The 18,120-nt window shown below is 40.0% G+C and overlaps 1 protein-coding gene across 1 annotated transcript in view; it reads right to left on the reverse strand.

Moving 5' to 3' along the window:
* The window catches only part of ANO3 (anoctamin 3), a 225,775-nt gene extending 216,326 nt beyond the window's left edge, over nucleotides 1-9,449 (reverse strand). Inside the window, exons 1-2 of the mRNA XM_004708249.2 lie at nucleotides 9,257-9,449; nucleotides 5,525-5,596 (exon numbers count right to left, since the gene is read on the reverse strand). Of these exons, the coding sequence (XP_004708306.1) occupies nucleotides 5,525-5,596; nucleotides 9,257-9,449 (265 nt within the window). The remainder of the gene's footprint in view (nucleotides 1-5,524; nucleotides 5,597-9,256) is intronic.
* Nucleotides 9,450-18,120: the final 8,671 nt, after the last annotated feature.

Raw genomic sequence — 18,120 nt, forward strand, 5'->3', positions numbered from 1 at the left:
GGGAGAGGGAATAAACAGGAGCTGATAGCAAGGGGCTCAAGTAGAAAGAAAATGTTTTGAAAATGATAATGGCAACATCTGTACAAGTTCATTTGATGTCATTGATTTATGGATCGTTATCATATCTGTAAGAGCCCCTGAGGTGGTTAGTTTATTATGCCAACCTGACCGATAAACACATGTGGGATTAATTGAAGGACAGAGATATGAATGGCTCAGTGAGCCCTGCCTTTTTTGTCTCTTGCACTTTCATCATTGGACCAGTGTGCAGCTGTCTTGCTTGTTCTGTGCCTCAATTTTCAAGCTACACTACCTGTGGGACCCCTAACCCGTAGACTGTGTCGCTGTAATTTGAGGTTCCCTCAAGACCTGCTTCGCCACACCATTGGAATTTACATCTCTTGAGCTGGGGACTGTTGGACCCTGTCATCTGGCTGACTTGGTGACCTGCCTTGCTGTTTGCTGCCTGTGTCCAGATAGCCTGAATTGCTTCACAGAAGACTACCTGGTGACCCTCAAGACTTGAAGGACTGCCAGTGTCTCACAAATGTCTCATGGGAGTGAGTTGCACTGAGCCATTTGTACTGCTTTATACATTAATTAACCATTCATTTCTTATGTTATATATCTATCTATCTGTATATATATATATATAATTATTAGCATTCTGGTTTTGTTTCTCTAGAGAATCCTGTTTAACACATTTGGTATCAGGAGTGCTTCTAGAGAAATAAAATCATAAATATGGGCTTCTTAAATTGGCTCTCCAACCTGATTAGTCTTAACAGCACTAATAATGCTATTTCAATACCCCAAAGCATGGATAAGTCTGCTACTCTTACTAATTAATGGTGTAAAATAGCAAAGCTAATATCTACAGTATCACCACCAATAGATGAAGTGCTGGTTAAAGGAGAGGCTCTGAGTGATCATATTTTTTATATTTTCCAGGAGTTTTGCCAGGATGAGAAGTATAGGAAGCTGGTTGGCTGGTCCTTCTTACAATGGAAAGTGTAGTTAAGGAGAGGGATGGTCTCAAAGCCTCAAAAGCACGCCTCAGGTGCAGACTAACAAATTTGAAAGCTTCCCTCTGTGCTACAAAGGAGAGCCTTCTCTCCTCTAGTAATAGAGCTGATATTGCTGAGAACCAGGTCCAGAGTCTCATTATGTGAGTGGCTGAATTACAACGTCAGCTGAATTGCAGATCTAAAACAGTGTCTGATATCAAAGTAAGGGCATTGATAAGAAAAAGTTGGGGCCCTGAAACATGGGATGGAAACATGGGCTGATGATCCAAAAGAGGGGGATATTGAGCTCTAGAAACAATTGACCCACCCCGGTCAATAGATCCACCCTTCCCAGCTGAAGGTATTAATTTACTATCAATGAAACAATCCACACCTCAGCAGATTAGCCAAATTGTTCAAGTTGATATGCCAGGTAGGCTGCATCGGTAGCATTGCCTGAGGCAGATGCCTTGAAAGCTATTGCTGAGAGCACCCAGGAAACAGCCTCACCACCCATTATTTCCACTAGACCTGTCACTAAAATTAAGTCTCAGAAAGCTCCTAAAGGTGAGGTTGAGATGATTATCCAAGAAGTGTGCTATACTCACAAAGATCTGCTCGGGTTTTCAAATACGTACAAGCAGAAGCCTGGGGAATATCCCTGGGAGTGGTTACTAAAGGTGTGGGACACTGGTGCACAAAATGTAATATTAGACCGATCTAAGTTTCTGGATATGGGACCCCTAACCACAGATTCTTCTTTCAATGTCTCTCTGAGAGAGCCAAAGAGAGGATCTAATTCTTTATTTGGTTGGTTCGCTGAAGCATGGACTGCCAGATGGCCTAGATTAGACCAACTTGAAGTACCTGACCTACATTGGTACACTGTAGAGGAAGGTATCCAAAAATTTAGGGAAATTGGTATGTTGGAATGGATCTATCAGGATATTTCCCTAATGGTGCTAAAGGTGTCAGTTGTAGATAAATATGCAGTGTGGAGTCTGTGGCAGACCCCTATTGGTGAATCACAGTGTATACTGCCATCCTCTGCAGACAACTACTCCCCCTTTGAAAACAGCTGTTGGCCTGTTACTGGCCCTTGGTGGAGACTGAACGCCTCACTATGGGCCACCAAGTCACTATGAGGCGTGAACTACCCATCATGAACTGGGTATTGTCTGACCCATAGAATCATAAAGTTGGACATGTGCAGCAACACTCCATTGTTAAATGGAAGTGGTATATAAGAGATGGGGCCAAAGCAGGACCTGAAGGGACAAGTAAGCTGCATGAAAAAGTGGCACAAATGCCCATAGTCTCCACTCCTCTCACCTTACCTTCTTTCTCCCAGTGTGCACCTATGGCCTCCTGGGGAGTTCCTTACCATACTTTAACTGAAGACCAAAAAAGTCATGCTTGGTTTACGGATGGCTCTGCACGATATGCAGGTGGTGGACAGCACATAAGTGGACAGTAGCAGCACTACAGCCCCTTTCTGGGATTTCCCTAAAGGACAGTGGTGAAGGGAAATCTTCTCAATGAGCCAAACTTCGAGTGGTGCACCTGGCTGTTCAGTTTGCATATAAAGAAAAATGGCCAGATGTGAGACTGTATACTGACTCATGGGCTGTGGCTAATGGCTTGGCTGGATGGTCAGGCAATTGGAAGGACCATGATTGGAAAATTGGTGACAAGGAGGTGTGGGGAAGAGGTATGTGGATAGACCTCTCTGAATGGGCCAAGAAAGTAAAGGTAATTGTATCTCATGTGAACGCTCACCAAAGGATTACATCTGAGGAGGAGGACTTTAATAATCAAGTGGATAAGATGACACGCGCTGTGGAGACTGGTCCTCCTCTTTCCTCTGCCACTCCTGTTATCGCCCAATGGGCACATGAACAAAGTGGACATGGTGGCAGGGATGGAGGTTATGTATGGGCACAGCAACATGGACTTCCACTCACCAAGGCTGACTTGGCCACTGCCACTGCTGTGTGCCCCATTTGCCAGCAGCAGAAACTAAAATTAAGTCCAAGATATGGGACCATTCCTCGGGGAGATCAACCAGCAACTTGGTGGCAGGTTGATTACATAGGACCACTTCCATCATGGAGGGGACAGCGTTTTGTTCTTACTGGCATAGACACCTACTCTGGATATGGATTTGCCTTCCCTGCATGCAATGCTTCTGCCAAAACTACCATTTGTGGACTTACAGAATGCCTCACCCACCGGCATGGTATCCCACATAGCATTGCTTCAGATCAAGGAACTCACTTCATAGCAAATGCAGTGCGGCAATGGACCCATTCCCATGGAATCCACTGATTGTATCATATTCCTCATCATCCTGAAGCTGCTGGCTTGATAGAATGATGGAATGGGCTCCTAAAGACACAATTATGCCACCAACAAAGTGGCAACAACTTGTGGGGCTGCGGCAATGTTCTCCAGGAAGCTGTATATGCTCTAAACTAGCAGTCAATATATGGTGTTGTGTCTCCAATAGCCAGAATTCATGGGTCCAGGAACCAAGGGGTGGAAGCTGGAGTGGCACCACTCACTATTACTCATAGTGATCCACTTGTAGCATTTTTGCTTCCTGTCCCAGCAACCCTGTGTTCTTCAGGCCTGGAGGTCCTGGCCCCGAAGGAAGGAACTCTCCCACCCGGAAACACAGCACAGATTCCACTGAACTGGCAGCTGAGAATGCCCCCTGGCCACTTAGGGCTTCTCATGCCTTTGGATCAACAGGTCAGGAAGGGTGTCACTGTACTGTGTGATTGATCCTGATTATCAAGGAGAATTTGGACTGGTGATACATAATGGAGGTAAAGAAGGGTATGTCTGGAATCCAGAAGATCCCATAGGCCTACTTTTAGTGCTATCATGCCCTGTGATTAAAGTAAATGGTAAGATACAGAAACCCAATCCTGATAGGACGTATAATGACCCAGACCCCTCAGGAATGAAGGTCTGGGCCACCCCACCAGGCAAAAAACCATAGCCAGCTGAGGTACTTGTTGAGGGCAAAGGTAATACAGAATGGTGAGTAGAAGAAGGTAGTTCTACCTATCAGTTATGACCATGTGATCAATTGCAAAAGCGAGGTTTGTAGTTTTCAGTGTATTTTCTTTATATGTGTTTATTGAATATCTTTCCTTTGTTCATGTATGATATATCAGATACAAATGGACTCAGTATTTTCATTTATATGTATGCTAGATGTTTGATGATAAGTATAAGTGTGATTTCATTAATGTCTGGAAATTACATGCTAAAGAATTGTGTACAGGTGCCAAATTGGCAAGGGGTGGATTGAAGTAGTTAGTTTATTGTGCCAACCTGACCGATAAACACATGTGGGATTAATTGAAGGACAGAGATATGAATGGCTCAGTGAGCCTTGCCGTTTTTGTCTCTTGCGCTTTCATCATCGGACCAGTGTGCAGCTGCCTTGCTTGTTCTGTGCCTCAATTTTCAAGCTGCACTACCTGTGGGACCCCTAACCCAAGGACTTTGTCTCTGTAATTTGAAGTTCCTTCAGGACCTGCTTCGCCACACCATTGGAATTTACATCTCTTGAGCTGGGGACTGTTGGACCCTGTCATCTGGCTGACTGTTGGTGACCTACCTTGTTGTTTGCTGCCTGTGCCAAGATAGCCTGAATTGCTCTACAGAGGACTAACTAGCGGCTCTCAAGACTTGAAGGACTGCCAGTGTCTCACAATTGTCTCATGGGAGTGAGTTGCACTGAGCCATTTGAACTGCTATATAATTTAATTAACTGTTTATTTCTTATGTTATACATCTATCTATCTGTATAAATATATATATTTATTAGCATTCTGGTTTTGTTTCTCTAGAGAACCCTGTCTAACACAGCCCCCAATAAAAAGCTCAATAAAAAAGAAAGAATTTGATACATTGAGAAGCAATGAGGTTATAATAATTTGGAACTTTGAAAGAGGAAATTATTCCACTTTAGTTGGTTTTTGGTAAACATTTTCATCACCACATAAGAAGTCAAAATGTGTTACTGTTCTAGATAGAGTATGATACAAAGGTATAAATAACTATTTGAACTATAATTTTAATAAACAAACAAATTTGAAAGAGAAATACAACTATAAAAACCAAAAGGCTTTGCATATGTGCTAAATCTTTAGCATAATAAACCAACAATAGATAAGACTTAAATTTGATACCTCTAGTAGTAGTATAAATAACATGCATAGAAAATAAAAATAAATGTTCAGGACACTGAAAGCATAAGTTGTAAAATTTTAGGATACAGAATTTTTGTCCATTACAATTTATCTTATATTACATGCAATTCTAACTAACAAAAAAGCACATCAATACATTTTAAACTCCAAATATTATATTGGCCCACAAGATTTTAAAGACTAAACATCAATTTATAACCTGCCATAACTATGTCCTAAATTTGGTAAACTACAATTTACCACTTAAGTGGAAATAAAGGAGAAGAAAAATATTAGAAATGAACTCACCCAAGCAAAAATCACTGAGGTCCGTGAAAGAACAGTTGAGCACAGAGTCATTTTTATTTTCCTCATAGTTAACTAAAATAAATAAATAAGCCAATGAGGAATAAAATATTTGGAGTTTCAGAAAATATTAACAAGACATCAGAAGAATGATTATGACAAAATATCATTAATATCTAATTATATCTAATATCTAATAAATATCTAAAATATGCCCAAACTTCAAGAAATGTTTTCAGAAAATGACTTGGAATTAGTTATTTAAATTACACTCTCAATAAATGAAAGAAGCATGTATTGTATAATGATTAATACCTAATCATAGGGAATAATTAGTCATGCTTGTTCCTGATCATAGGTATAAGCTGATAAATAATAATATCTAGTGAAAGATATATATATCTGAGTATCTACTGATATATGTATACATGTCACTAGTTGTTATAGTACACATCACTAGATTACATATATGAACAAGGAAAGCCAGAATTCCTACAGGCAAGTATGACAAGACTTTGGTCTTACTATGAGGAGAGCCAGTCCTGGAGAAGGATGCCATGCTTAGGTAAGCACAGGGCAGTGAAAAGGAGGAGGCCCTTGACCAGATGGACTGACACAGTGGCTTCGACAAGGTACTCGAAGCATAAGAAAAACTGTGAGGATGGTGCAGGGCTAAGCAGTGTATCCCTTCTGTTGAACTCAGGGCAGCCATGAGTTAAAACACACTGGTTGGCACTGAACAACAACAACAATGATTTATAGTATACAATATAAAATGGTTTTATCTATACAGAAGAAAAAGCAAGGTTATAGAATCATAGCACGAAGCTAGAAATGGATGGAAAAATTAAAACGCAACTTATCCACTAGTTAAAAGGAAGCCTGTGATTTTGACTCCTGAGTCCTCTGAAAGGGCTTGTCTGGAAGTATAAGGAGGGTATCCATGGTTCACTGGTAGAATTCTCCCCTTCAACCTCCTGGTTCTAATACTGGTCAATGCATCTCAAGGTGAGCTACCACTTGTCTGTCAGTTGAGACCTGCATGCAGCTAAAAAGGTTTCCGTTGAATGTTTAGACGAAGACGAACTATGAAGAAAAGTCCAGTGATCTAATTCTCAAAATTAGCCAAGGAAAGCCCTATGGCTCTCTTCCTGTTGTGCATGGGGACGCCATAAGTCACCAGCCAACCTGACTGCAGGTAACAACAGGGATAAGGTGTCAGGGCAGGTGCAGACATGTACATGTCTGTGTACAGGGGTGGCTAGGGACTGTGGCAGCTGTATGCGCAAAAGTGCTCCCTCTGGAGAAGCACTACCAATTCCAGTTCCCTGCACAGGGGACAGCAGCCACACTATTTATATGCATGCCTAAAATGTAGCCTTTCGGTTTCTGTCATCTGAGGCTTACATGCTAACACGCATCCAACTACATTTCCATCCATCTAAATCTTCACTGCTTTACTGTCAGCATTATTTATGGTATGTTTGATTGATTTCTGTCTAGAAAACTGAGCTTTTATTATTATACTCAAATACAGTTCTAAAGTTCTTGCCAAGGATAGTATTCATCCATAAAATTATGCAAATAAGCTACTAATTCATGGAATTGGGTGCATCTTCCAAAGTAAATGGCACGTATTTATCCAGCCTCATATCAGATTGGCTATCTCCAGGGTAAGGGGAGAATAAAAACACATCTGGTCAGCAAATGAACATTCTTCCGACTGACAAAGGATACCTCTTCTCCTTTTGTCAGCTTGCTTCCTCACAAAACAAAAACTAAGCACTGCCATTGGTTAATTCTTAATCATAACTACTCTGTATAGAGTTTCTAAAACAGCCTCCCCCTTCTCCTAAGGAATGGCTGATGGATTTTTACTGAATAATATGTGGTTAACATGTTGTCTTATGCCTTACCCATGGCACAACCCTTTAGCATCCTCAAGAACTCTCAGTATTAATCAGTGAAGAGAAATTACTTGATACGGCTTTTCTAGATCTAGTTCTTATATTCCAACCAAATGATTGGGTGGAAGCATGTAAATAATGTATACATGACTCTAATTTAGGGGTTGTCTGGTTTTGCAAATCTCTTGGGCCTCTGAAAACAGAAATGGGAAACCCTGAGCCCTTCAAGAAAGAAGAGCCACCAGAGGAGCACATGTAAGATCCCTGCCTGAAATGGTAATGGCAATGAGGCTGCAGAGGCCAAAGCACCAAGACCAAGCAGAGGAGTCACACCAAGACTATAAAATGGAACAGAGGGCTTCCTAGCCCACGAAATGGGGCAGAGGTTAAGGATCTGAGTGGCTGATAGGCTGAGGTCCAGAAAGAAATGTTACTGAAAAGAGGTGTTGCTTTTGGCGAAGGACATGACCTTCAATCTTTTCTCTACCTGACTTGGTGTGTCCTATTAAATCCCATAATCATAAGCATTGTCTGTGAGTTTTCTGTGGCTACTGCAACAAATTATTGAATCCAGCAGGTAAGTAGAGTGCCTTGCGAGGGATGAATGGTGTCAGAAGAGAGTAAACAAAGTTGGAGGGCAGGGGCATAGCTGATCTCTGCCCTATGGCATTGAGCCTTGGACTAGGGTGGAGTTGGGTTTTGCTGTCCCCCTGTGTAGCGGGACTGGAGATCTGGTGGTGTAGTGGTTACACATTGGGTTGCAATCCACAAGTTCCACATTTTGAAATCACCAGCTACTCTGCAGGAGAAAGACAGTGCTTTCTTTCCCATAAATAGTCACAGTCTTAGAAACTCACAAGGGTTGCTCTACCCTGTCCTATAGGGTCCCTATGAGTTTTAGTGAATCATTTATTTATTTATTTATTTGGTAGCCAGAAGAGACAGATGTGACCCTCATGCCATTTTATCAATTACTCAAAGTAATGAAGAAGGGATCATTTGAAAACACTTGCTCTGTACAATGATCTTTCAAAACTTAAAGGGCAAAATTACATTATCTTTTAATGCTATTTTCCCATGATTTATTTATCATTTTATTGGAAGCTCTTACTTCCAAGATATTATAACAAGTCATAATTAAATTAGATCAAGCATAATTGTACAATTGCTGCCATTATTTTCAAAATATGCTCCTTCTTCTTGAACTCTTTGATATTAGCTCCCCATTATCCCCTCCCTCCCCTACCTTACCCACCCAGGAACCCGTATTATTATATTATATATCATTCGTTTATCTATCTGTCTATTTATTTACTTATTGCCATATCTTACACGATCCAATATATCCATTCACCTACAATTCTGTTATTTGTTCCCCTCAAGTGGGTTTATAGAGTCATCATTGCTATCAGTTTCCCCTTCCCCAGGCCCCTCTCTTCTTGCACCCTTAGGGAATCATTACTCCAATTACTATTTCTGAAGGTTTTATCTATCTTGGATTTCATGCAAATTATACAAATGGACATACATAGATCTAACAAGATTACTGCGGTAAAACTAAGACCATAATAGTAAAGGCAGGTCATATTAAAGAACTAGAGGATATGTATGTGTTTTATCGGTGCTATTCATCATCCCTTGCCTGTGGCCCTTTTGTGAGGGACTGTTATCTTACTTGTTTATGCTCATTCATGTCAATTGTGATTGCTCATGTTTGAACTTTTGAGTCCTATTCCCATCAACACCTCATGATCACACAGGCTGGTGAATTTTTTGAAAACTCTTTGTATTAATGGAATGAACACAAAATACCGAAATAATTACTCACCTTGTGCTGCTTTTTCAACAGAGATTGAGGTGACTGAAGTGGGAGCCTGCGATTCACTCTCATTTGACTGGAAGAGTGAGGTAGATTGGCTCAAATTCTGTGAGTATGTACAGCTTTGGGCGAGACAAGGCAGGGATCTCCTAGATGGTTTCAATGAAGTTTCTTTCACCATCTCGCTCTTGCTTATATTCATACCTGCAAATGCAAAAATGGAGAGTTTTAACAATAAGAAATAACCAGCAGGACTCAACACAATATTTTAATGCTTGTGATAATTCTTTGAGATGTAAACCACAGGGATTACAATTAATTGAGTTTTATTTATATCGTGTCAGAGTGTTTGAAATTTTCATCAAATAAGTCTCAGAAATAAAGTTTCTCTTCTTGTTTGACCTTCCATCATGTTTCTTAAAGGTTCTGTACAAGTAACTTTTCAAAATCATTTTATTGGGGGCTTTTTACAGCGATCACAATCCATACATACATCCATTGTGTCAAGTACATTTTGCAAATATGTTGCCATTATCATTTTCAAAACATTTTCTTTCTACCTGAGCCCTTGGTATCAGCTCATTCCCACCCTCTTCCCAACCCTCCCACGCTCATGAACCCTTGATAATTTATAAATTATTATTTTTATCATGTCTTACACCGACTGCTGTCTCCTTTCACCCACTTTTCAGTTGTTCAACCCCTGGGAGGGGGTCATATGTAGATCATTGTCATCAGCTCCCCTTTTCTCCCCCTCACCTTTCCTTTCCCCTTCTGATATTGCTACTCTCATTATTGGTCCTGAGGGGTTTATCTGTCCTAGGTTCCCTGTGTTTCCAGCTCTCATTTCTACCAGTGTACATGCTCTGGTCTAGCCGGATTTGTAAGGTAGAATTGGGATGATGATACCGGTGGGGGAGAAGCAAGAACAAGAACTAGAGCGGTGGTTTTCAACCTGTGGGTTGTAACGCCTTAGGCGGTTGAACGACCCTTTCACAGGGGTCGCCTAAGACCATCAGAAAAGACATTTCCGATGGTCTTAGGAACTGAGACATCACTCCTCTATCCATCTCCAGAAGGGTCCGCCCACATGCAGATACGCTCACATATGAGTATCTGGCATGATGACATCATCAGGTGTATGTGACAGAGTTGCCGCCATCACACATGTGTAGAGAACAGCTATTGTGTAGAGAGCAGCTACTGTGTAGAAAGCAGCTGCTGTGTTCAAAACACCAGTATTGAAGGTAAAATGACATTTCATGAATTAAAATTACTGGGTAAATGTAAAATTATGTACTGTAAAATCATAAACTACTGCAAAAAAAATCTGTACCATGGGAACTTAATCTGGATGCTGATCAGTCTTTTTATATTGGTGTGGTTGATGTGAATACTGCCCCATTGTGATAGTAACAGGTATGTAAAAAAAACCCCACAGAGAATGGTAAATCAAAGGAAACTTTAATGAACCATATTGACTGAACTACATCATGTATCATCTTTTGTATTATTAAAGCTATTGTTATATATTATTTTCATTAGCAAGCCATACCATGACAATGGATCATGTAGAGAAGAATGTTAAGGAAAGAAAATACAGTGAGCATTTTTTACACTATGGTTTTACCTCAATAATTACAGCAGGAATTGAGAAATCGCAATGTGTTATTTGTTGTGAAGTTCTATGAGCCGAATCTATGAAGCCGAACAAACTAAAACGCCATTTTGATAGCAAGCATCTGAACTATTTTAGAAGCAAAGCTGATGGACTCAAGAAAACCAGACTTGACACTGGTGGCAAGCACCACAAACAAAACATAGCAGCCATTGAAATTCAGAATCACCAGGGCTATGAAACCTCACACTATTGCTAAGGATTTACTGTTGCCAGTGGCCAAAGTTTTTACATTGTTTGAGTTATGATCGGAGATGCATTTGTTATGAAATTGAGTGCAATTTCCTTATCTAATGACAATGTCCTCAGAAGAATAGATGCCATGACTGCTGATATTCTTGATCATGTAATCCAAGAAATTAAATCTGCTCCACTTTCAATATTTAGCAGCCAGCTTGATGAATCTACAGACATTGCAAACTGTTCACAGTTAATGGTTTATGTGAGGTATATTAATTATGGTGACTATAAAGATGAATTTCTTATTTGAAAACCTCTTGAAATGATAACTACTGCATGTGATGTATTTGACACAGTTGGTTCATTTCTGAAAGAGCATAAGTTCTCTTGGGAAAAGGTTTGTGGTGTTTGCACAGGTGGTGCTCCAGCTATGCTAGGATGTCGATCTGGATTTCAATGTTTGGTACTGAATGAGTCACCAAAAGTCATCAAAAGTCAATCATTCACTGTATGAATCATTGGCAGATAGTGGTAATGAAGATGATGTCACAAGAGTTACAAGAAGTAATGAAAAGCGTCATAGGTTCTGTCAATTTTGTAAAGGCGAGCACTTTAAATAGTCGACTGTTTTCTCAACTGTGCAATGAGTTGGATGAGCTGAATAATGCTCTGCTATTTCACCCTGAAGTGAGATAGTCGTTGAGAGGAAAAGTTTTAAAACGTGTTTTTGAGCTTCACGATGAACACAAAACATTTGTAAATCAGAACACAAGACCACAGTTCGAAGCACTTTTCAGTGATAAAAGTGAACTGCAAAAAATAGCTTACTAGGTTTACATCTTTGCCATCTTGAATGAGTTCAATTTATTACTGCAAGGCCCAAATGCAACATGCCTCCATTTTTCTGAAAAGATCTGATCATTCCAAATGAAACCTCAGCTTTGACAAAAAAAAAAAAAGGATGAAAATAAAATTTATATGTTGCCTACCTTATCTGCTTTCTTTGAGGAACATGACTTTGAATCAGACAAAGGTTTACGTTGATCATTTCTGTGAACGAATACTTGCACATGCTTGCAGATGAAATTTCATCGTATTTTCCAAATCTACCTGCCACCCCATTTTCACTTGCCAGACGCCCATTCCCAGACAAAGTTGAAGATGTTCTTGAGACAGTACAAGAGGAGTTCACTGAACTTATTAACAGCAATGAAGCGAGAACTGATTTCTCTACAGTGCCAGTTACAAAATCCTGGATCAAGTGTTTGCAGTCATATCCTGTTCTGTCTGAGACTGTGTTGCGCCTTCTCCTTCCATTTCCAACAACCTATCCTTTTGAAACAGGCGTTTCCAGCTTGTTGGTTATCAAATCTAAATACAGAAGTAGCCTTGTTGTGGACGAAGATTCTCCTTGTGCTCTTACAAAGACTACCCCAAGAATTTCTGATCTGGTGAGAAAGAAGCGATCTCAACCTTCGCACTGATGTTGGCTTTTTACGCATACTGTCACAAAATGTAGCAATGTAGTTTACCATTGTTGTATTAAGATGGTTTCCCATGCTACACCATGCTTCAAGACAAAATTTCATTTATTTGTAATTAGAAATAGTTCCCAATATATAATTATATATTGTTTTTGTGAATAATCACTATGCTTTAATTATGTTCAATTTGTAACAATGAAAATAAATCCTGCATATCAAATATTTACATTATGATTCATAACAGTAGCAAAATTACAGTTATGAAGTAGCAACAAAAATAATTTTATGGTTGGGAGTCACCAAAACATGAGGAATTATATTAAAGGGTCACGTCATTAGGAAAGTTGAGAACCACTGAACTAGAGGAGAGTTGTATGTTTCATTGGTGCTATGCTGCACCTTGACTGGCTGGTTTCTTCCTTGTGACCCTTCTGTAAGGGAATGTCCAATTGTCTACAGATGGGCTTTGGGCCTCCATTCTGCACTCCCCCTCATTCACATTGATATAACTTTTGTTTTGGGTTTTGATGCCTGATACCTGATCCCATCAGCACCTCATGACCCATCCACAAGACGCTATGAAAGCAGGCCTAGCAATTTGGATCCAAAAGGACACAGCCTTGAAAATGCTAGAGCACAGCTGTACTCTGCACAAACGAAATTGCCATGAGCTGAAAGGAGCTAAAATGAAAGTGAATGAAACTCACTGCCCTCTAGTCGATACCAACTCATAGTGACCCCTGTAAAACATTCCAAGACTATAACTCTTTACGGAATTAGAAAGCCTTGTCTTTCTCTCATGGAGCGGCTGATGATTTCGAAATTTATACCTCAAAGTTAGCAGTCCAACTTGAGCTGAGCATAAAATTCAAGCCTCAAAATAAAATGTTGAAGGATTTTATGAGTAAAATCTTAAATTATTCAGGAATCATCAAAATTAGATGGAAGGAATACATTGATGCACTATACCAAAAAGTTGAATTCTTTCAAGAGGCAGATTATGATCAAGAACCAATGATATTGAAGGAAGAACTCCAAGCTGGACTAAAGTAATTCCTGGAAAAGAAGGTTCTAGAAAGTGTTAGAATACCAGCTGAATACTCCAACAAGTTAATGAAACACTGGACACATTCATTTGATAAGAAAGTGGCCAACTGACTGGAAAAGATCCACATTTGTGCACATTCCAAAAAAAGGTGACACACCAAAATTATCAAGCAATATTACTACTCTCATATGTGTGGTAGTTACATATTCTGTGGTCAATTTGAGAGGATTAAGAGTGAAAGGTGGAGTCAGGTCATAGCTTGACAACCTCATTTGGAGGTGCTAAGGAGATAAATAGCTCGCTGGAGGTGGGACACACGCTCAGTCCCTCTGAGACATTCTTGTTGACAAGCCACATGGAGACAGGCTGATGGCAGCCACAGCCCTGGAGCTGGAGAATATATGTGGAGACCCCTGCCAGCACTGAGATGCTTACACCACCACTGGATCCAGAAGACTTTCCACCTACTGGCCTGTGATCATCCTGAATTTGGCATCATTGCATGTGTTTCATGAGTCTGAAGAGGAATTTATAGATTGATATCAGACATATGGGCTAATACCAGACTTACGGACTTGATCTGAACTGGGCTGAGCTGTTTTCTCAAAATTCAATTGCTCTTGTATATAAAGTTCTTTGTTATACACATATGAGTGTTTCTTTGAATTTGTTTCTCTAGTCTACCCAGACCAACACAATAGGGAAGTAAAATTTTGTTGAAGATGATTGAAAAATGGTTGCAACACTGTGTCGATGGGAAGGTAACAGAAATGCAAGCCAGAATCAGAAGACGTGGCATGATGTGTGCCATTGCTCATATCATATGGATCGTGACTGAAAACAAGAGAATACTGGAAAGATGTTTACTTGCATTTTGATTATGCTGACATTTGACTGTACAAATAACAAAATATAGATAGCATTGAGAATAATAGGATTTCCAGAACACTTCATTGTGCTCATGTACAGTCTGTATATGGACTAAGAAGTAGTTGATTAAGTTAAACAAAAGAATACTGTGTGGTTTAAAATTAGAAAAAGTATAAATCGGGGTTGTAGCTTTTCACTATACTTATCCAATCTATAATACAAGAAACGGATCAAGAAGGAGAATGTGGCATCAAGATTTGTGGAAAGCTTTTCACCACCGACGATGTGCACATGACATCTTACCTCCGGAAAGTGAACAAGACTTGCAGCGCTGGCTGATGAAGGCAAGGACTGCAGCCTTCGGTATGAACGCAGTTCAAGGAAAGGGAAACCCAAAGCCTCACAACTGAACTGACAGACAGCATGATAAACCGAGAAAAGATTGAAGTTGTCAAGGGTTTCGTCTTGCATGGATCCACAAACAATGCTCATGGAAAAACAGCAGTCAAGAAATCTAAAGACATATTTCTCTGAGCAAATTTTCTGCACAAAATCTCTTTAATGTGTTGAAGAATAAGGGTGTGACTTTGAAGACTAAGGTAGGCCTAATTCAAACCACGGTTTTTGCAATCATCTCATATCCATGTAAAAATTGGACAATGAATAAAGAAGATCACTGAAGAATTGATGCTTTGAAATATGGTGCTGTCATGGCCAGCCGAAAGAACAAATGAATCTGACATGGGAGTGGTATAAACAGAACGCTCCCTAGAGTGAGAACAGTGAATCTAAGTCTCATGTACTTTGGTCATGCTATCAAGAAAGACCAGTCCCTGGAAAAGGACATCATGCTTGATAATGTATGGGGACTGAGAAAAAGAGGAAGACCCTCACAGAGATGAAGTGTTATAGAGGCGATAGCAATCAGCTCCAATATAACAGTAATTGTGAAGATGGTGCAGGGTCAGGACATGCTTCATTCTGTTGTATGTAAGGTGCTATGAGTCACAACCAAGGGCACCTTACAACGACCAGCCTCTCTATTCACTAGTCCCTGGGCAGAGTCTCCAAACTAAATCCCATGTGCGTGTGGAGACTGAAAGGTGAAAAGGGCAATGCAAATGTATGAGTTCATAAAGCGTTCAATTGAGATTTTTGTCCTGCTGTCACTTATCTGAATTTCACTTGTGTGATAGAGTGAATTCTGGGTCATCACAGATTGTGGGCGGGGGTGAAAACAGAGGGGCAGTGTATTTTCTGTAATGTTCAAATATAACAGGAAAGAAGGTTACAGCCAAATTTCACTCAACTTTTTGTTGTCAATAATTTCTACCTTGTTGTCAGTTCAAGAATTAACTCCATGATTGGAAGGAGCTCATCAAACACATAAATACAGATAAAGACAAGTTAAGATATGAAAGTACATTGTTCCTGTGACAAGTGGAGAGTTTGCTTTTAAAAAGGAAGGAACAAGGCCGTTTTTGAGGCTGTTGTTTTGCTAGGCACCATTGAGTAAGTTCTGACACATAGCAACCCTATGTACAACAGAAGGAAACACTGTTCGGTCATTGTCATGTTCAAGCCCATTGTTGCACCCATTATATGTAAGATCTGATAAAATAAAAAAATAAGATATGGTCATAGAGAGGAATTCAGATAAGTTTAGGTACTGTGGTAGTTACATAATATGTTGTCAACTTGCAAAGGAGTGGAGTCTAGTGTGTCAATCAGGTTGCAGCTTGATGACCTTATTTGGAGGGACCACGGAGTTAAATAGCATCCTGGAGACCAGATATACACAGACAGTCTGCTTGTGTGAGACATTCCTGTTGACAAGCCACATGAGGACACACTGATGGCAGCTAGAACCCTGGAGCTGGAGAAGCCACGTGGAGACCCACGCCAGTGTTGATGCTTCCACCACCACTGGATCCACAGGACTTTCCACCCACTGGCCTGTGATCTTCCTGTATTCGATATCATTGCATGTGTTTCATGAGTCAGAAGAGGACTTTATAGATTGGTATCTGACATATGGGCTAATATTGGACTAATGGACTTGATCTACACTGGGACAGGATGTTTTCTCAATATTCAATTGCTCTTGTATATAAACTCTTTCTCATATACATATGATGACTATGGATTTGTTTTCTAGTCCATTTGGACTAACGCAGTCTCTGAATTTTCCCTCTCTGCTTCTGAAAAGTATGTATGTGTGCATTTTGTTTAATTATAAATTTAATTATAAATTCCTGGAGTGAATTGGAAAGGGAATCAGGCACAGAGGTTACCAGACTGGAAACATTTCAGTTCTTTAGCTTTATAAGAATCCAAAGTATGTTTACAGTTGACATTCAATCAAATTTTAAATTCAAAAATAATATAAAAATTATTCTATTTTAGGACATACCAGTGCTTTTTTGTTTTGTTTTGTTTTAATATTCCATGTCTAGGGACTGGCATAGGACAAACATGCTCTAACAAGTCTTTATGCAGGAAATGCTCTTTCAGTGCAGTGCAGTGGTTAGATTTCATGTGTCAACTTGGACCTGGATGAAAGTGTAGAGGTGGAGTTCAAACTATCAGCAGAGAACCAGCCTAATGATGCCTCTTTGTGTGAGTGGCCTCTTTATAGGAGAGGCACTGGGAATCTCTCACACTCGCCCTTTACCTTCCAACTTGCCTGGATTGCACGGGGGGAGATGGCAGTCCAAACGACCTGCTGACCCTGGGAGCAGTGGCACTGTGCCATGTTCCAGGTGAGCCTTGGGTCCATGGGATTCTCTATCCACTAGCCTGTGATCTCCCAGCGTCTGGTTTTGCCTTTCTGCTCCATTGGCCTGCAACCATGTATGGACTTGATTTGGACTGGGACTGGGCAGTTTCCGATATGAAATGCTTACTTGATATAAAGTCCTGTTGTAAACATATATGTGTTTCTCTGATTTTGTTTCTCTAGAAAACTCAACTTCAGACATGCAGTCTGACACTTCCTTTTTAAATAAACATTGGTGTAGCATACAAAATGCCAGGCTTTCTATTGTTGGCCCTGGTTGAGAAAAGCTTTTTACTTTAGAAAAACACCTGTGTAGAGTAAAAAAAAATTTTTTTACGGGAAGATACATAGACAAAAGAGAGTGATAGTTACTGATAATGGTTTTGAACTGTGAGTAAAATAGTTTTAGCATACCCCGAACCTCTGAGAAATTATGTTGAGGGACACTCTATATCATTCTTAATGTTACAAATTCTAATATGGAGGTTCCAAAAGTCATTATCTCTATGCTGTTGTTTTCATATATAATTGAAAGGTGACAATTTCCAAGAATTTTTTTATTAAAAGATCGTTTTATTTGGGGCTCTTACAACTCATTACAATCCATACAACAATAGTATCAGGCATATTTGTACATATGTTGCCATCATTCTTTTCTAGACATTTACTTTCTATAGAGCCCTTGGTATCAGCTCCTCTTTTTTCCCTCCCCCCACCCTCAGGACCCCATGATAGATTATAAATTATTATTATTATTTTCATATCTCACATTGACCGGTCTCCCTTCCCCCACGGTTTCTGTTGTTCTTCCCCCTAGATGGAGGTGTGTGGTTA

The sequence above is a fragment of the Echinops telfairi genome, unplaced genomic scaffold (genome assembly GCF_000313985.2).
Source record: "Echinops telfairi isolate 266 unplaced genomic scaffold, ASM31398v2 ScPeMD7_60;HRSCAF=208, whole genome shotgun sequence".
Lineage (NCBI taxonomy): Eukaryota > Metazoa > Chordata > Mammalia > Afrosoricida > Tenrecidae > Echinops > Echinops telfairi.